This window comes from Chiloscyllium punctatum, chromosome 8 (genome assembly GCF_047496795.1).
Source record: "Chiloscyllium punctatum isolate Juve2018m chromosome 8, sChiPun1.3, whole genome shotgun sequence".
NCBI lineage: Eukaryota > Metazoa > Chordata > Chondrichthyes > Orectolobiformes > Hemiscylliidae > Chiloscyllium > Chiloscyllium punctatum.
Window position 1 is genome coordinate 95,070,311 of NC_092746.1, and position 21,485 is coordinate 95,091,795.

The 21,485-nt window shown below is 38.2% G+C and overlaps 1 protein-coding gene across 6 annotated transcripts in view; it reads right to left on the bottom strand.

The window, feature by feature from the left end:
• pard3aa (par-3 family cell polarity regulator alpha, a) overlaps nt 1–21,485 on the bottom strand; it is an 871,753-nt gene that overhangs the window by 190,608 nt on the left and 659,660 nt on the right. For all 6 annotated transcript variants that reach the window (XM_072576113.1, XM_072576118.1, XM_072576117.1 and 3 more), the window contains 2 exons: nt 12,307–12,537; nt 6,619–6,880 (listed from right to left, as the gene is read on the bottom strand). In XM_072576113.1, coding sequence (XP_072432214.1) covers nt 6,619–6,880; nt 12,307–12,537 — 493 coding nt within the window. The remainder of the gene's footprint in view (nt 1–6,618; nt 6,881–12,306; nt 12,538–21,485) is intronic.

Consider the following 21,485-nt stretch of genomic DNA (forward strand, 5'->3'; position numbering starts at 1 on the left):
ATAAAGAAAATGTATTCTGTGCAACCAGTTTATTGTCCAGCTCAACACGATTTCCACGGCAACCACCAGTCAAAGCTGGCAACTTTGGTCATCACCACAGATATTTGTCGGATTGACCAATCAGAAGAAACAGCAGTAGCACAATTTTAATGAACCTGTATGAACACCATGTTCCCCTGACTATAATGATATTATTTTGTAATTAAATGTGTTTTATAGTCAATTTATTTTTCTCATCATTCAGCAGCTTCTTTCATCTGGCATAATTGCTCCATGACAAATGTGATTATTAACTCACAACTATATCCTGGTTTATACATCAAAGTAATCAACTGTTTCAAGTTGTTACGGCTGGAACAGACTGAACAGTTGACTGTAACACAATCACGACAGAATAAAGTGAAATGCAGGCACAAAATGCACTATCTTGAGCTACCTTTGAGGTTAGTAATTTGTCAATGCCTTTTCAATGAAATACTTCCATGATCACCAATTGAGGCTTCTAATAACATTGAGATTGATTGATTGATAGATCGATTTTTGCTACATGTACTGAGATACAGTGGAAGGTGTTGATTTGCAAGCAATATAGGCAGATCGTACCATACAAAGTGAAAGAACACAGTGTGATAGCCGCAGAGATGGTGTGAAGAGAGAGATTAACATTAACATTTGAGAGGGCGAAAGTAAGGACCGCAGGTGTTGGAGATTAGAGTCGGAGTGGGGTGCTGGAAAAGCACAGCAGGTCAGGCAGTATCCGAGAAGCAGGAGAGTTGATGTTTCGGGCAAAAGCCCTTCATCAGGATTTCTGATGAAGAGTTTTGCCCAAAATGTCAATTCTCCTGCTCCTTGGATGCTGCCTGACGTGCTGTGTTTTTCCAGCATCCCACTCTCAACATTAACATTTGAGAGGTCCATTCAAAATTCTAATAACAGTGGAGAAGAAGCAGTTGTCTGAGAACACTTAAAACAGCACTATGTTATTATGTCTGAATTACAAATAAATCAATTTTAATATGTTATCACAAGGAAAGTTTTGTGGATCTATCCAGTAAAACTTAGCAATCAGGTTTCCACTAGAACAGACTTTACATATTCACAGGGAAATTCAATGCACTTTCATCCTACTTGTTATCTCTTCTAGCTCTCAGAACTTTGGAATGAATCTTGATATTCTGGAAGGGACCCAGCGTATTGGAAAATAAGTAATGTAATATCTTATTCAGCAAAGGATGGAGACAGAAACTATTGACCAAGTCAGCCTACATGAGGCATTGGGAAATTGCTGGAATCCATTTCAAAGGCAGTTATAGCAATACATAATGTGATCAGACAGAATCTTATTGGCTTTGTGAAAGATTAATTGAATTTTGATTTATTAGAGTTCTTTTAAATAGTAACAAGCAACATAGATAAAGGGGAATCTATCAGTGGGGTGAACTCAGAGTGTGTGGGGGAGCATTTAGTACACGAATCACAACACCTTCCTGATGATTTGCAAATGGAATGTTGCAGCTATTGCCTGAGCAATGTTGTACAGAAGTAGGAAATTTTACTGCAACTGTACACTACTTTGGTGTGACCACATATGGGGAATACTACGTACAACTTTGCTCTTCTTATTTGAAAGAAGACATAATTACATTAGTGGCAGTTTGGAAATTATCCATACAACACTCCTGGAATGAAGGGCATAATCTTCTAAAGAAAAGTCAAACAGGTTGGGCCTGTGCCTACAGGAGTTTAGAAAAATGGGAGGTGATTGTACCGAAACATATAAGCTCCTGAGGATAGATACAGAGAGCATACATCCCCATGTAAGAGAGACCAGAATTGGGAGTTTTCTACAAATACGTTAGAGGCAAAATAGCTAGGGAGAGAATAGGATCCATTAAATATCAACGAGGCCATCTAATGTGTGGAACCACAGGAAATAGGTGAGATACTAAACAAATATTTTACGTCAGTGTTTCCTGTGGAGAAGGATAAGAAAGGTAGGGAACTTGGGAAAATAATTGTGCTCTTGAAAAGTGTCCATATTACAGAGGTGGTGCTGGAGGTCTCAAAACACAAAGGTAGATAAATCCTCGGGACCAGATCAGGTATATCCCAGAACTTTGTGAGAAGCACAGCAAGAGATTGGCAGGCCCTTTGCTGAGATGTTTGTATCATTAACAGCCACGGCTGAGACTGGAGGTTGGTCAACATGATACCACTGTTTAAGAAACGCGGTAAGGAAAAGCCTATTGGTGAGCCTGACAACAGTGAGGGGTAAATTGTTGGAGGGGATTCTGAGGGACAGGATTTCCATGCATTTTGAAAGGCAAGGACAGATTAGGGATAGTCTACAGGGCTTTTTGTGCGGAAAATTGTGTCTCAGAAGCTTGATAGAGTTTTTTGTAGAGGTGACAAAGAAGATTGATGAAGGCAGAATGGTAGATATTGTCTGTGTGAACATCAGCAAGGCCTTAGACAAGGTTCCACATAGTAGACTGGTTAGCAAAGTCAGATCACATAGAATGCATGGGTACCTAGCAAATTGGATACAAAATTTGCTTGACTGTTGGAAATAAGAGAGTGGTGTTTGAGGGTTTTTTGTCCTACTGGAGCCCTGTGGCCAGCCGTGTGCCTCAAGGATCGGTGCTAGATCATTGCTTTTCATCACTTATATAAATGATTTGAATGTGAAATATAGGAGGAATAGTTAGCAAGTTTGCAGATGACACCAAAATTGGTGGTGTAGTGGACACTGAGGAAGGTTATCTCAGAATCCAACGGGACCTTGATTAGATGACCCAATGGACTGAGGAATTGCAGATGGAGTTTAACTTACATAAATGTAAGCTGTTGCCTTTTGGTAAAGCAAACAAAGGCAGAACTTATACAGTTAATTGTAGGGCTCTGGGCAATTTTCCCGAACAAAGAGACCGATGTGTGCAGGTGCATGGTTCCTTGAAAGTGAAGTGACAAATAGACAGGATGGTGAAGAAAGCATTTAGTATGCTTACTTAATTGGTCAGAACACTGATTATAGGAGTTTGGATGTCATAATATGGCTATACAGCTCATTGGTGAGGCCACTTTTAGAATACTGCATTAAATTCTGGCCTCCCTATGAATAGAAAAGACGTTGTTAAATTTGAAAGAGTTCAGAAATGATTCAGAAGAATGTTGCTGGGATTGGAGGTTTTGAGCTGTAGGGTGAGAATGAATAGGCTGGGGCTTATTTACACTGGAGTGTTGGAAGCTGAGGGGTAACCTATAGAGGTTTATAAAATCATGAGGGGCATGGATAGGGTGAATAGCCAAGGTCTTTTTCCCTGGGTAGGGCATAGGTTTAATATGAGCAGGGAAAGATTTAAAAGGGACCTAAGGGGCAACTCTTTCACGCAGAGCATGGTGCTTGTACGGAATGAGCTGCCAGAGGAAGTGGTAGAGGCTGGTACAGTTACAACATTTAAAAAAACATCTGTATGGGTATATGAAGAGGAAGACTTTAGAGGGATATGGGCCAAATGCTGGCAAATCAGACTGGATTAATTTAAGATATCTAGTCAGTATGGATGTGTTGGACCAAAGGATCTGTTTCTGTCCTGTATAACTCTACGACTCTAAATCTCGCTTTTAACATGGAGAATATTTTTCTCTCAGTGGGTCATTAGTCTGTGCTTCTCTTCCCAGTGGAGACTAGGTTTTTGAAGTTATTCAAGACAGATATTTAATACATAAGAGTTATGAGAGGTAGACAGGAAAGAAGTACTGTGACTGCAAACAGAACGTCTTCAATGGCAAGGCAAGCTTGAAGGGCCAAATAATCTGGTGTGGCACCTACACCTTGTGCTCCTCAACAAATCTTTTGAACAAAAAGCACTGGAGCCTCACCAAGATTATGTCTTGCTTTCCCCCTTCACTGATGAACTGATGCATTTTTGCTCAGTACCTGACAGCAGCGCAGCAGCAGGTAAGACATCCTGGATATATGTTCTCACATCAATTAGTTCTGAGCTCTTCACAAATAATAATGATGAGAAGGTGCCAGTGTTGGATTGGGGTGGGACAAAGTTAAAAATCACACAACAACATCAGGTTATAGTCCAAATAAACCTGTTGGACTATGACCTGAAGCTGTGTGATTTTTAACTACAAATAATAAAACAAAATAGCATTGCTAGTGAACAGCATCTTTTGAGTTCCCAACAGTTACAGACAGTGAAGGTCTGCGCTCCCTCAGTACGCATCAAAGTTCCATGCATGCATAATAGATACTTCACAAGAATGACCCATTTTAACTAGGCACAGCAGAATCTCAACAGGAATAGCTGTCAGTGGGTAGGTCCAGGTTATTTTATAATTGTACAAAAAGTCTTAGTGCCAAAACAATTGGACTCTTGCCGTACATGCAAAGCATAACAATCCAGAGCTTTCTTTTCAATTGACCCCCAAGATGACTAAATGGAAAAAGAAAGTTAAATATTTCATTCCACTTTAAATGCTGTTGTTGGTTTATTGCAGCTGTTCCCAGAAATTCTACACTTGGCAAGATTCAGAGACATTGACTTCACAGTATGGCATCAGTGCACAGTCTATCAGTCAATTTTCTTTCAAGGCAGCCTCCCCTCATTCCATCAAGGCCACAATTATGTCCTACAAACACTGCTTTAATTATATTTTGGGGTGGGCAGTATGGGACGTCATAAAGCTTTCACAAAATTGCAAATGGAAAAAAAATGACAAGAGTAGGAACAAACAAGGTTTGATGATTTTTCAGACTGTTAAAAGATTAAAATCTAGCCTTGATCCCAATTCTTAGTTCAAACTGATAGCAGCCATTTTGTGGCAATATGCACATTATGACAATTGATCACTGCCCTTGGCCACTGAAGAGATTAGGTTATAAAAGCTTTAATGTGCTCACAGCATCTCACTTGAGAACTTCAATCACTTGTCTTCTGAAAATAATGGGGTAAGTACAGGTGTTCTGGCAATGTTTTTAAAATGCCGAATACAGCTTTTCTTTTTGGTTGCAATTAATTTCAATCCCCCTGAGTTTGCTTCATTCCACGGCTTCCTGAAAATTCATCATAATGGCAAAATAACAGCATAATCATTTCTAAAGTTTATACCTTCATGTCTTCCAGCAAATCCATCTGGGAGGCTCTCAATAATGATTCTGAGCTAAAGTGGGAGCACTGTAACATGCTTCCTCTACTGGGATTTCGCTACTTATACCATGACTTAATGAAGATCCGACTACAAAAACCTGCAATTTTAATTGAGGAACGAAGACTTACTTCAGCACATTATGTAGGTGCACGTAAAAAAGCTGTCAGATTCAATCGTTATATAAGAAGTCCCTGGGCAGACCACAGGCTCTAAGCTGAAAGTATCAGTTACAGCAATTCTGTCATTGGGAGCCATCTTGAGAAATTACTTTTTGTTTGAAAAGTCACTATTTGCCTAAATAAAGCACTTATCACATAATTATTTAGATCACAGACATGCTGTTGGACTATCTAGAGTCCGCAGGACGAGAAAAACTTACATTTTGCAAAAGCAGTGAAAAGCCAAATCATTTTTCATATGAATCAACAAAGATCATTAATTGTGCAATTTTAATATGACCGCTGATTCACTTGGTGCATTGCTTATACCTGTTTAAATAAATGACAAACCACAAGCAAGAATTCTCCTATAGTAAACAGAAGTTAGTCAGCCAGAAATTTCACATCAGAAAAATTTAAATCTTATAAAGCACTGGGACTTATCACATGTATGCAATGCTGTCCTAATGAATCTCTGAGAATTAATTTAAATCCACTTGCGATTTCTAAAGAATTGCACTCATAATGTAAATCAGAAAAAAATCTATTTCCAAACTAACATTCTAGAAAAACTGGCATCTGTTTTATTCATTGCAGGGCTATTTACAGATCATCTAAATACATTGTGGTGATTTTGAATGTAACATTGGTAACATGTCTAATTTCTTGCCTCTTAGATGCATAGCAACATGAATACACTTACAAATGTATCTCAACAGAGAGAGAGAAGTACAAGTCAGTCAGGCAGGAAAGATTTTCTCCAAATCTGCTTCAGAAGCCAGTGAAGGGGGGAGGGGCATCATTAAACAACTTTAAAGGTAGAAGTAGATAAGATTCATACTTGACTAGAGATTTGAAAATTATTAGGGTTGGATAAGAATGCAGAATCCAAAATAGACACAGATTAGCCATGATCTTATTGAATGACAAGGCAAGCATGAGGGGCTGAGTGGTCTACTTCTGTGCTCATAAAATCATGAACGACATTATGGCAAGGCTCATTTGCAGAGGTCAGCTCTTAGCAGGCATTAGACAAACCTAGTCATAGACTGTTAATTGGTCTATAATTTAAAATATTATTTGAGCAGCTTCCCCCTAACGCTAACATAAAGTGATGCCATAACAGCAGTGATCAATTGTATTTGCATTAGTATTGCTATACACATTGTACAGTGTGAAACACTCATAATTTCTTTAGCTCCTTAATATCCCCATTAAACATGTCAATTAGGGATAAATGCTGGTTGTAAAAAGCATCGATTCACATTACCATATTATTAAGAAAAAGGACATTTACCTGAACATGTCACCGAGACCTTTCAACATCCCTTTCTTGACTTTACTCTTCTCTTTGTCTTTTTCTTTCTCCTTCTCTTTCTCTTTCTTCTTTTCCCTTTCTTTGCCAGTCTTCTCTTTCTTTCTGTCCTCCTTGCTTCTGGAACCATTGACCTGTTTCTCCATTGTCCCTGTCAGATGTCCACCAGCTAGTGATGGCTGATCACTGGCTGTTGAAACAGATTCTCTGCCTGATCTGGAACTTTCCTCGGTATCTTCTTCCACTGTGAGTTAAAAACAGAAATTTATTACTGGCATCAAGTTTAATTTGCAGATAATAGGTATTAATGATTGATATCACTGAAATTACACCAACAATATTAGATGCTTTTAGGATCTATTGTTGATGATGCCATTTCTTTCTTTCCGCCATTCAGTTTTGTTACTCTCTTCTACCTCACCCAGTCCAGTCCCAGTTGTACCCAATTTTGGATTATTCATCAACTACAAGACGCAATGTGCTATAGGTACCATAGTATAATAATCAAAGGTGAGAAATCTTGCTATCATTTGTTACATCCAAATTCATTGTTGGACAATTAAACTGAGAACCAGTTTGTCACAGTTGGGGGGGGGGGGGGGGGGGGAGGGGAGGAGGTCAAAAGTAAATAACATAGCGCTAAATGAACAGGAGTCAGAAGTTTTTTGGGAGATATGATAACATGTGCCTTTCAAACACCATCATGAAACACACTCTGCTTGTTGGATCTTGCTTTGCCAAAGTAGGTAAAAATGCAAACTTGTTTTTTCCACCACTAAAGTTGCAAGTTTACTCAAGGTCTGGGGCACATCCTTACTGTGACTTTCTGGTAGTGGACATTAGCTGGAGAATTTCTCTGTATTAACTATTTTGCTTAAGTGAACACAAACGTGAGGGAAAAAAAAAAGAGTCTGAGGAGTTGTTCTGATATTACATTAAATGTTGATGCTTGTGGCAATGGATCCCAATTCACAGGTGGATTCCATCAGTTGCTACCTGAAAATAAATTTGCTCAAGATGCTAAAGCCAACTGCCAGAACAATCCACTTTCTTGGATTCTTCCCAACCTGAGCCAGCCCCAATTAGTTAGGTTAATGTCACAACCCAAGTCAGCAGTGTAAGATCCACATATCAAGTACTGCTGCCATCATGGGTCTTGGCATAATATAAAAACTAGCAAAGGGTAATAACATAGTCAAAAGCTTTGCATTTTAATTGTCAGGAAAGTCCAAGGAAGATGACTCTTCCACAGCAACCTGTGATTAACAATCAGAAATTCCAAATGCTTCACAAAATCAGTACGCAGACATTTGGACCAAAGTTAGTTAAACAGCTGACCAAAGCCTTGATCAAAGAGGCAAGGAGCATCTTAAAAATGAGTTGAACTGCCTTTGGGAAGCAAAGAGTTTAAGACCTCTGTCATTGAAGCAAAACCTCAATGGTAAAGTGATAAAAATCAGGGATATGTATGAGGCAAAAATTGGAAGGGGCTCACCTTGCAGTAAAGGGAGGGGCACAATCATAGTCTTGAAAATGTCATTAAAGAACTGAGTAATTTTATCTGGGTGTAATGCTGTTATACCACTGTGAGCAATTACAGTTGCTACATAAAATGAGAAAATTACAAGGTAAATGTGGTGTGTGTATATCACTTCAAGATGCTCAGCCATGAAATGCTGGAATAGACTGCCATCAGAAACAGTAAATTCCAATTCACTGAAGCATTCAAAAGGGAATGAGATCAATTTCAGATTAACCAAGAGGCAGACAGAATTATGTTTGGGTAGGATTTAAAGAAAGTCAGACTGGGTTTTGAAAAAGACGTGGCTGATAAGAACAAGCTGAACAGAATGAACCACTTTACTTTCATATTTGTAAGTGTTGTCCTTTAAGTCAGAGATTCATTCATTCATTGTGCTTTCTCTGGTCACCAGAACTACTTGAACACTCTCCCTTCTGGCCACCCATTGACCATAATCTCCAGTTTGTCCAAAGTTCCTCTGCAAATATCTCAGTCAAGTCCTACTTATCCATCAGAGAACTCTCACCAACCTAGATTGAAAGCCAATCCATAAATGTAAAATCTGAAATAAGTCCTCATCCTTAGATCCATTAACTCTCTTAACCCACTGTGCTTCCTTTTCCCAGGCCTCTATCTTCACTGGTTCCACACAGACGTCATCAGAAGTCACCTGCTGCATCTTCTCACTGCGCTATAGTACAAGCCTTCAGCCGTCCTTGTCATTAGCTGTGGAATTGTCTCTTTTCCTTAGACTATTTCTCCCCTTTTTAAAAACTCACACAAACTCATTTCTTTGGCGAACTTTTCAACTGTCCATTTTGTGAAGTGCAATGTGCCTTTTCTAAGAAATAACACAGCAAGGTTATAAAGCTTGCATGCTGTTAGCTTAGAAAGAAATTCAAGCACCAAGATCATAACTCAGGCCACTTCATCCAATATGTCTTTGGGTTTCATTTCAAAAGTTCACACAAAGCTTTGACTTATTTGGAGGGAGACATAATGCAAACAATTCAAGCCACCATTATTTTACTAACAGTAGGCACTTAACATTCAAAGGAACTGAAATTAGTTGAATCTAAAGAGGAGGAACCAACTCAAAAAAAATTCCCAGTTTTTTGCAACTTGCAGGACTGTGTCTGAAATTTTAGAAATGAGAAAATTGTAAAGAGCTGGCAAATCTATCAAAGGCATACTTAAATAATGCCAACGTAACTGTAATAGCTCTGAAGCAGAGCGGAGCACAATGTCAAAGGAACATCTTTGAGTGGAATAAATCAAATGGATACAAAAAAGCCTAATTATCGACATGAACTGTACCATTTCTAGGGGCACTATCAAACTGTTACTGAATTCCTTGCTGGTGTAAGAATAAAACCTATGGAAATTTAATCATTAATTTATTCTGTGTTATGTGAAATTCATGTATAAGCAGCATGTTATTGTTCATGAAAACTGAATTTTTCTCCCTTTCGTATAAGTTATTCTTATGAATACCAAAACAAATGCTGGTCCCTCCTGCCATAGGCTATAAACAGTGACAATGAGGTTTAAGCTTCAGCTAATATACATTGTGGAACTTGCAAAATGAGAACATAATGATTCAAAATCCCACTAATGTTTCTTGATCCTAATGATTTGCTCTCAAGTAACAAATGAGAAATTGTAATCTCAATTGTCCTGGGACTCTTGATATGTACAGGGCAAACACTTCTCTTACTTGGATTCAATAATTTTGCTGGTAACTACAACTATTGTCATTGCTGATATAAGGAATGAAGCATTGATTCTCAAAACGAATAGTAGCATGATTTATACGCAAATTGATGACTGGTGGTGCTGACAAAGAGTTAAATTTTGTTGGTTCTTCCTTTCTTTAAATTCAGACTGTTTTTTAACACACAATGTAGACGGTTGTTAGAATCAAATGAATTGGACTTTTGGAGGCTCCAGTTTTCTGAACTACCAGTTAGATGTATCACCTTGTGAAAACTTGGCATGTATTTAAGAGTGCAAAATCTGCTTACTGAAACACATGCCTTTTCCCCTCAAACCCTGTTAGATACCAATGTTTTCCAAATGAAAACCAACCACAAGAAATTTTATTTTAGCATTTAACTTACATGATTCATTTTTTTGTATTAAATTTACCTGGGTGACAAAATTCAAGTCAGGGAAAGGACTTTCCAATGGAAATGACAAAGATTTAGGCAACTTCACTGCCAACTACTCAGAAGTTACAACACAGCAAGTCTTGAAAACAAAATCCATTTTGCAAAACTAACTGACAGGTGTTGTTATCCATTGAAAGCATTTAAACCACACTTGAGAATTGAAAGAGGAAATTATACTCTGCGAGTCCAAGCCATCAACAAAGTTCTTAGCCTACCTTTCCATTAATAATTTTTATACATCCAGAACACACTGCAAGGGTGAAATTACATTGTGTGACATTCTATATATAGTTGGCTAGAAACAAAGTTAAAACTGACCATAATGCATCATAAGACCATAACAGTGCCCTTCTCTCATTGTAATGAGTAACCATGTAATATAATCTTGCTCCACTTTCAGAAGCATTTCCAACTGGCCACAATCCAGAGGCACTTCCCTACAACAGTATAAAGTGACATCAAGAGTTACTCTAGACATGATGATTCCTGTCACCAAATTGCACCTTCAGTGAAAGAAATACATTTACTAATTTGATATAAACATTGCCAATTTACTTAATCACAGCCATTTGCATCAAAAAATATTTGTAACTAACCATTCTGCAAATGGCTCTTGAATGAAGCTTCCACATACAAATTAAAATTGCAAAGTTAAAGGAAAAATGCTCCTCAATAAAACAACAATGCAAACAATTTTTGGAAAAAGGCTGTGCTTAGTACACTGCCAAAATGCATCAAATCAGAGACAATGACGATAATTTTTAATACTTGCTTCAACTAGTTATGAAATGGGCAGACATTCCACATTCCCAACTCAAAGCCAACAATGGGAATCTGGAACTATTTTCAACTCTGGCTTCTTTTTAATGGCATTGACGAGTTGTGGGCTTCTTCAACTTAGTCTTCATCACTCAATACAAATTACATATTATTTACAGCCCAGAGGTAGGCCATTCAGCCCAATTGTTCTTTGATGGTGTTTTATGTTCCTTATGACCCTCTCTCTTCTCACTACATTTCATTACATCAGCATAACCATCGATTCTTTTCGCCATCATGTAATTACCCACTTAACCTCAAATGCATCCATGTTACCTGCCAGTTCCACATTTCAACTAACCTCTGTAGGAAAGACACTTCTCCCAAATAAACATTTCTGCCTCTCTTTGAACATTAGAATCCTCTTGCAAAGATGCCTGCCTTGAAGAAGTTTTCCTCCTCTCTCTACAAGAATCTCACTGAGTCCCTCTCCCACTGCAACTCTATGCTACTTTCTCCCCACCCCCACTCTCCTCTCACTTATCTCTCCACCCTTCAGGCTCTCTGCCTTTATTCCTGATGAAGGGCTTTTGACCAAAACGTCGATTTTGCTGCTCCTCGGATGCTGCCTGAACTGCTGTGCTCTTCCAGCACCACTAATCCAAAACCTGGTTTCCAGCATCTGCAGTCATTGTTTTTACCCTGTTCAATACCTGCTACCAATGAGTGGAGCATAGCTGACCTGAGCATTTGTACCTGAGAAATGAAGGGCTTGCAAACAACCCGGAGTTGAATAATTAAGCAGTTTCCCATTTAAAACAAGATATCCTGTTCACCCAACTGCAAACCACCTGGAAAACGCATCAGGTGGATATACCCACATCCCCATTTTGGATTTGCAATTATTAACTGCTAGCTTTGTAAAGTGAGAAACAGGAAGCTAACAAATAAAACCTGGGCTCAGTAACTCTTCAACAACATAATTTATGCACACATTATAAACAAAATTGTGTACACTACACAATGTTACAACAATTAAGACAGCAACTAAATTCACCTTAAAATCCTTTGTTGCCCTCCACTGAAGTTTAAAACATTCTTTGTAAAATTTGTTTGAGCATGTAACTTAGTACCAAAAGACATAGCACGTCCGCAATTAGTTCCATTCTGAAGGGTTTGCAACTAGAATAAATTATTGTATTAGATTAGATTACATACATGTTTCCATCCCTTCATCATCATCCTCTTCTTCTGCGGGTTTGTCGTACGACTTGTCAATGGCAGCTCGGAAACTCTCATTGCAACCCCGCCCTCTGATGATTCGTGGTCGTGGACGATGGAAAGGAATATCACTATTCAAAGTTACTTCAGCAACTGCTGTCTGCAGGCTTTCTAACGAGCTTGATTTCTTCAGTCCTAATGAAGGCCCAACATCCCTGGTCGAGGAGCCTTGGAGGTCAAGATACAAAGTTGTTAATTAAGTTTGCTTTGGTAGCTAAGGACCAAGTCTGGATATTTGATTATTCATCTCTTGAATATGACTCCTCAGGGATGTTCACACATAATTCAGATAATGTTCACTATATTCATTTGTGGATGGCTAGAGATTTATTGCTTTGAAGAACGATAGGAGCATTTTAGCACAGTCATAGAATATGACAAGTCAGCAGTGCTGCACCATTGCTGTTCATAAACAAGACAATAAAGCAATGCCAGGACTGCAACGATTGGTTTGATTTCTTTAAAAAGCTAGTTTGACATTTACCACACAAGATATAAATTAAAATGCTGAAAAGTAGGTTAAAAATGACCTTTGACATTATCCCAGTGTTTGGTTACTGATTGAAATATCTGTCCATTGGCTAATTGAACCATTAATTGTAACCTCATTAAAGTCTGGTCTCAGTTAAATGGCACCAGTTTTCCCAAAGTCCAAGTAAACATTGCAAGGAGTACAGAAACTGCAGTTTCCCAGGAACGTGAACTTTAAGTGCAAGAACATGTTTATATTTCTCACAGTATTCTACAGGGACAGTCATTTGGGTTATGATCTTATACTCCCAGAATACAGTAAAAGCAATGATGGATTACATAAATAAGCTAGGTAATGCTGCAGTTGGGTGGTCATAGACAGGGGCTATGGCATGGTACAACAGAATACTGCCTTTTGGATCCCCCAAAGAAGGTGGATAAACACAGTTTTAGAATCAAAATACATCTGTTCTTTTTCTACCACACATGATGAATGCCAGAAATCAGGGATGTACTTGAAAGGAAGAAAGATTAACAAAGTCCAAGATTACAACTGGTCTGTAGTTTCAGCAATTTCTATACTTGGTTGTTGCTTTTACAAAGAAAACTTTCTGGCAATTCAAGAATGCAGAGACTTTGGAAACCACCATATCTTCAATCTGACGTTTTATGTTAAAACTCATCTATTGCTACGAGGGACTGCTAAATCACAAATAAAATGTTGGTAAACAAAAGTATTTCAGCATGAAGCACAGGTAAATGTTGTTGTAAAATAAAATCCTGACACAGTTTTCACAAGTCATGCCCTCAAATCCATGTCACATATAACGCAAGGAATTTTCAAAATTATAATCTATTACTTAACAGAGGTCATTGCCAATAAATCAGAGAATCTTTTGAAAAGAAAACTTTGACAACGCGAATGGAAAAGGAACAATTCACTAACTGTGAAGAAAAGGAAGGAATATTCAAAATGCCTTGATAATTATAAAATTGACATATAGTACATAATACTGCTCTTTGCCTCTGGGCAGTATAATACCATTAATAGCCGACTATACCATAGATATTTCAGCAGTAGGAATTTCAACCTGAAGACTTCCCACTCAGTGTGATGGCAAACATGCCCTTTACAATGAGGAGTGTACGCATGTACACGTGAGAGTTCGAGAGAAGAAAGAAAAGCCCAAAGATTTTAGTTTATTCCCTTCTCATCACTATACTGAGAACAGAAAGATTAATTGGACTATATGTGAAGAACAGGGGAATGAGTCTAATTGGATCAAGCAGCAGCCACAGGGTCAACTGGCAATTTGCTTGAAGTGTTGTCGATTTTTTCATAAAAACAACAATCATGAATAGAAAGTGGTAAAATTACAGAATGAGTTGCAATCTCGTAACTTGTTCACCCTTTTTCTTGTCAAATATATCCATTAACCTAGCATTCATCATGTGCAGCAGGAAATGAACAGAGTATTTTACGTTGATTCCAGTACAGTTTGTTTCTTTCCAGATACAGTATATTGCATCTTTCTTCTGACTCTATAAGCCTGGTCATACATAGAACATAGAACAATACAGCACAGAACAGGCCCTTCGGCCCACGATGTTGTGCCGAACTTCTATCCTAGATTAAGCACCCATCCATGTACCTATCCAAATGCCGCTTAAAGGTCGCCAATGAATCTGACTCTACCACTCCCTCGGGCAGCGCATTCCATGCCCCCACCACTCTCTGGGTAAAGAACCCACCCCTGACATCTCCCCTATACCTTCCACCTTCACCTTAAATTTATGTCCCCTTGTAACACTCTGTTGTACCCGGGGAAAAAGTTTCTGACTGTCTACTCTATCTATTCCTCTGATCATCTTATAATTGGATGATCTCCTTCCACCTCCCAAACAATGTCACGCCATAGCCTAACCACAATTGAATGTTTGAAATAAAAGCAATAGGAGGCTAATTTGACCTTTATAGTCTGCTCCAACATTAAATAGGATCACAGTGAACCTTCTACTTCAGCACAACCTTTCCTGCTACCTGCTTATTTCTTAACTCCCTTGGTTCACAAAAATTTATCAATTTGGGTCTTGAATACACTTAAAAGTACTTGAAGACAAAGAATTTCAATGATTCTCAAACTGTTGAGTGAAAATAATTCTCATCTTGGTCTTAAATGACCAATCCCATCTTCTAAGACTCTGATCCAGTGTTATAATTACTTTAATCAGGGAAAACATTTTCTTTGCATCTGCCCGATCAATCCCCCTGTAAGAATTTTATATGCTTTGAAAAGATCACCTCTCATTCTTGTCAAAATGATTTGGATGTGAGCATAAGAGGTACAGTTAGTAAGTTTGCAGATAACACCAAAATTGGAGGCATAGTGGACAGCAAAGAAGGTTACCTTAGATTACAACAGGACCTTGATCAGATGGGCCAATGGGTTGAGAAGTGGCAGACGGAGTTTAATTCAGATAAATGCTGCATTTTGGGAAAGCAAACCTTAGCAGGACATATACACTTAATGGTAACGTCTTAGAGAGAGTGTTGCTGAACAAAGAGACCTTGGAGTGCAGGTTCATAACTCCTTGAAAGTGGAGTCTCAGGTAGATAGGAAAATGAAGAAGGTGTTTGGAATGCTTTCTTTTATTGGTCAGAGTATTGAGTACAGGAGCTGGGAGGTCATGTTGTGGCTGTACATGACATTGGTTAGGCCACTGTTGGAATATTGCATGCAATTCTGGTCTCCTTCCTATTGGAAAGATGTTGTGAACCTGAAAGGGTTCAGAAAAGATTTACAAGGATGTTACCAGGGTTGGAGGATTTAAGCTGTGGGGAGACGCTGAACAGGCTGGGGCTATTTTTCTCGGAGCGTCGGAGGCTGAGGGGTGACCTTATAGAGGTTTACACAATTATGAGGGACATGGATAGGATAAATAGACAAAGTCTTTTCCCTGGGGTTGGGGAGTCCAGAACTAGAGGGCATATGTTTAGGGTGAGAGGGGAAATATATAAAAGAGACCTAAGGTGCAACCTTTTCACACAGAGGGTGGTACGTATATGGAATGAGCTGCCAGAGGAAGTGGTGGAGGCTAGTACAATTGCAACATTTAAAAGGCATTTGGATGGGTATATGAATAGGAAGGGTTTGGAGGGATATGGGCTGGGTGCTGACAGGTGGGACTAGATTGGGTTGGGATATCTGGTCGGCGTGGATGGGTTGGACCGAAGGGTCTGTTTCCATGCTGTACATCTCTATGATTCTACGTCTACCCAATCTCTCCACATAGGGCATTGCAGTTACCCAGGAACCAGTCCTCTCAACTACCATTGCACTCCTGAGGATGCGTATGCCTTTTCAGAGGTAAAGGAGTCCTAAGCTACTCTTTATTCCAGTTCTTTCCTATGCTCCAGTATCCATCCTATTTCACACTACGCTTCCACATGGTAGGTAGTCTTGGTGCTCTATGCCTGCCCATGTCCTTGCTGATTTGCACTGCATATCTCAATGCATCACAGACAAAATTCATCCCCCACCATCTAAATTTCTCCACTGCATTTCCTTTGTCTATCTCTGCAAATTTCCAAGTACTACCATTCGCAGGTGACCAAGAACTCTACATTCTTGACTCCAACATTTTGTGCAACCTTTCTCCCTTTGTCTCATGACTGATATTTTGCCATCAATTGTTCAGGCTCCACAGTCTAGAATCTAGTCGTCCAAAACCATCGAGCCTCCCACTCATCCAATCAGATCATCCTTAAAATGATCTATCTGTACCCCTCCTTTAGACTACCTTCTGGTAAAACCTTTATTCATGCTTTTATCACATCTGGACTTGACTGATCCAAAGCTTCCCATTAAAAAGCATCATTCAAAGTCTAAGATGTAATTGATTTTATATCGCACTTATATTTCTGATGTTTTCTTCCTTGAAAAGATGTCCCCATTATTCTGGCTGAGTACACATGGGGCTTGGAAAATATGGATAAAGGGCTCATTTTAACATTGATCTAGAAAATCTAAGGCTTAATCATTGTGAAGAATAAGAAGTTTTCATGCCTGGTAACTCAAAGATTTTATTTTTCCAATCAATACTTTTAGTATAAACAGTGAGGAGTCATGATATTTTGGAGGTTTTAAAAAACCCAGTGTTAGGGAAGTGCATTAATCTCAGTCAAGAAATAGTTGTTTCCAGTGGCAGGCCCACTGATCAGGTTGTTCAAGCTTCTTTAGGTTGTTTAAAGTATTTCCATCCTGCCACAAAAAAAGCTTAGTAATATCTCAAAGCTGGCACTCTCACTGTTATTAGTGCGCAATTCAATGTGCAGTTTCAGCTTAGTTCCTCATTATGAAGATATAGGTTTGTACTGTACCTTTAAGAGGGAGAGGAAGCTCGCAAAGACTACCTGAAAGCATAGCATGTGCTGAAGAATTTAAAAATGTAAACATTTGGTTGACACAAATAGCTGGTTCTGTGATGCCATGGCACAAACAAAAATCAAAATAGGCCAGTTTAAATTATGCCCCAGAGACCAAATTCCAATCAAATTTAAATTTTACTGCTGGGGATGACATCAAACCAATGAAATGTTTTGGGGTATAAAAGCAGACATTTTGAACAGTTAGAGGGAGAACAGCAAAGAGCACCACAAGTAAAGACTGCCAGCAGAATAGCTCTCTGAAAGGTACCTGTCCATAAGAAATTTGCGCAGCAGAAGACCGATGCTGATCCAGAGAAATCTATAGAGAAAGTTCAAAATGTGAAGATGACAACTGGGGTTGAAAGTGATTCGCTGTAAATTTAAGAGTGGATTTATTGGACCGGTATTGTAGAGAGTAAGGTAAAATATAGGTTTAAGAGAAAGGAGTTGCAAATAATTGTGGATTTAATGTTCTCTATTGGACCTAAAGAATAAAATAGTTAATTTTTCCTTTAAATAGTGAGAGCTAGGATAGTTCTTTGCCTCTCGATTTTTTAACAGATGACAGTGCGAGGTGAGCTTCTCTGAGTGTCAGGTTTAAATTAGCAGAGGGATTTACCCCACGTCATAACATCCTTGTGACTAATCTCACAACAGCATGGAACTACCCAACTTTCTTGAAATGTACTCCAGCAATTAGCACAGTTACTAGATCTCAACACAGGAAACTGGTTTAGAATAAAACCACTGTCTTTGCCTTCAAAAATACAAATATAAAGAATACAAATACAAAGCTGTCAGAGGAATGATTTAAATTTTGAGTTTACAGCAGGCCATGTTAAATTTAAGGCTCATTTCAAAATATTACAAAAAGCTAACTTAAAGAAAGCAAATGAATGGCACAAAATCTTAGCTGTGCCCATCTGATTTCATTCCCATATTATGTATGGGCCTTAATGATTAAAATAACTTATCAAGTGTTTAACTGGTGTACCAAGTCACTGACGAGTATGTACACAGACCTGTCATTTGGCAGTAAAACTGGCAACCTCTAAGTTTTCTTTTTCGAACAATGTTCATCATCTGACTGAATGAATTTTTTTTTAAAAAAGTGGCTGTTTAATTTTTCAGTGTCAACAAATCATGGAAGCTAGTTGCTGGATTAATCTGCAGATCTTGCCTGTGGCAGACATCAGGGAAGTAGACTTCACATGCCCAGCAGATGTGAGGATATTCCACAACCAGCTGAATATTTTCACAACGTAGAGAGAAACAACAATTCCACACAACTAACTCTTCCCATCTGTTAGCTTGATGTAAACCTAGCCAATTCAAATGAAAAGCGACAACATTGCTGCATGCCAGAGTGGTCTTACTTACTAGTCAATACATTGAAACCACCACAAGTTACTTCTTGCCTCATTTTATCCTGACGGTTTGTCACAGAACAAACACACTGTATAAAACCATGCAGCAATCCAACAGCCAATCTAGTGTGGCCATGACACCTGGATTTGTTTTCATGAAATGTTAAATGAACCATGTTCAAGTGCCACTGAGTTTGCTCTTTAACATTTTGTTGAAACGTAAGTAAAACAAAACTCAATCATTAAAAAAATAAACAAAATCTGTCAGGAGCTATTCTGAAAGAATGACAACTTAAGTACTAGAAATAAATCCTTTAAATTTGATTGACTCAGAAGAATGACTTTAGTTTTAATTTTATGTACTTATGCTTAGATAATTTTTCAGTTTTGTACTAGAGAAAGATCATAATGGGTTTTTTTTTTAAAAGACAAGAGCCAAACAAAGTAAATGTTGTGTCAAGTGAATTCTTGATGCAAACCACTACTTTTACGGGGGAGAATTGAACAAATTGCTAATACATATGTTCATCCTTCTTCTGTAACTGAATTTTAAAATTAAATATTTACTTTGGAAGGCACAGGTGGCCTAGTGGTTAAGACCATGGTTTTTAACGACAGGCCATCGAACTTCAAATCTCTGAAGGGAGGGGGCCAGGACTTTTATATAAAAAAAGAATTTGTACACTCATCCTTTAAAAGGAACAATCTTTTTAACTTGTTGCTGATTTAGGATAATTCGCTTTTCTTACCAACAGACTGTTTTGCACATTGAAAACTCAAGCTTGTGAACAACTCAAAATAAATACTTCTAGATGCAGAGGGATCTGGGTGGCCTTATGCATGCATCACTGAAGGTTAGAATGTAGATAGAACAACTAAATAGTGAAGTTAACAGAATGTTGTCAGTTATTGTGAGTGGAACTGAATACAGAAATAGACTGGAAATGCATCAGGACATTGGTGAGACCATATCTGGTATACTGCGCACAGTAATGGTCACCTTATTTAAGGGTGGATATAAATGCATTGATGGTAGTTCAGAGAAGTTTTACTAATCTAATGCGCATAATGGGCAGGTTGTCTTATGAGGCAGGGCTGGACAAGCTGGGTTTGCACACACTGGAGTTCAGAATTTAAGAGGTGATTTGGTTGAAATTCTCTTATGGGAGAATTCAGAATTAAGCATCACTGTTTAAAAATCAGAGGTCACCCATTAAAATAATGATTAGGTGAAATGTGTTTTTGCAAAGGATCAGAGGTCTTTGGATCTCAGTCCTCCAATTTAAAAGAAAAATCATTCACATGATATGGGCATCGTTGGCTTGACCAGCATTTATTGCCCATTTTTATTTTGCTGTCAGTTTGTAACCACATTTAGGCTAGACCAAGAACAGCAATTTCGTTCCCGAAAGGAAAGTAGTAAAAGATCTGATGTCCTTACTTGTTCTGGCTTACATCTTAAGGCAAAGGTAGATAGATTCTTGTAAAGCAAGGAGTTGAAATGTTATCACGAAGGCGGGAATGTGGATTTCAAGTTGTAATGACATCAGCCATAATCTTATTTGAATGACAGAGCAGACCCAGGGGATTGAGTGGCCTACTGCTGCTCCTGATGTGTACATTTCTTATTAACAAACAGAACTAGCATCTTCTCTAGTTGTACCGCTGTAAAAAAGCTACATGTTTTGCCAAGCATGATCATACTTAAATGATTTTACATATTTGACAGAAAGAAAGAAAATGGAAATGAATGATCATTTTCAGATTGGCAATGTTAAATATGGTTTCAACAAAACCCACTTTAAAATAATGTTACTGAATGACAGTACAATGACTCAGGTTTAAATGCTAGAGTGGCCACATAAAAGCTTTAAAGTGGAATGATAAATCTTTCAATGCCTTTTATAAAAGCAAAGGTGAATAAAAATGTACTGCCCTCGTTGCCTATAAAATATTCTCCTCATTTCACTTTAGTAATTTTTCTTCCACCTATTTTATAATTCTCACTGCAGAATCAGTAGTCATGCTATTCCGTAAAGTGTACTAAGATCAATACTTGGATTACACAGAACATGAACTTCATGTTGACAGTGGTATTACTGAGTAAAAGGTGTGCAGACAGTTACAGCTGTCACATTTAAGTAAGAAAATTAAAATTGTTCTTGTGTGGGAGAAAAGGAAAGCTAGTAGCAATGTGCAATGGCAAATAAGATTTGCTTAGTCAGAGACAAACCACTGGCATTGTGCTCTACGTAAGATTTCCTTTTCAATCTTGGTTTAACTCAGGTCAAGTCAAAGTCAACAGAATATAAGCAAAAAATCCAATAATTTTTGAGTACTGCCACTTTTCTCCAACTATTATCTATTTTTCAAAATAGAACCGTGCTTTTGGCTGAAGAGAGAGAGTGATCATCAAACTTATTTGCACTGCCATAAAAAAAAGTGTATCAAAACTGAATACACAAGAGAGATGTAATGAGATTTGGGTGGAAGGCATTCAGTGGAGTCCCATGAGAGTTAATACTGTTGTTCCTAATGTACGTTAATGACTAGGATATCAAAAGCAAAAGCATGTAAAATTTGCTGAGGACACTAAAAGAGAGAGAGACAGAAGAGACATCAGTCTTAAAAGATTTGCAGAAGGATTTAGATCAGACAATTAACAAATGAACTGAAACATAAAATATTGTACACGAGTTGAGAAAAAAAATCTTCCATAAGCATTCAGAGAATGGAAGCCTTGGGAAAGGAGATCTGCAAGCATTGGTAGAATGATAGCCTGGTGAAACAACTGAAAAGCCACCCAGAATGTAGAAGTACACAGCTAGAGTAATGAAGCACAAGATTCG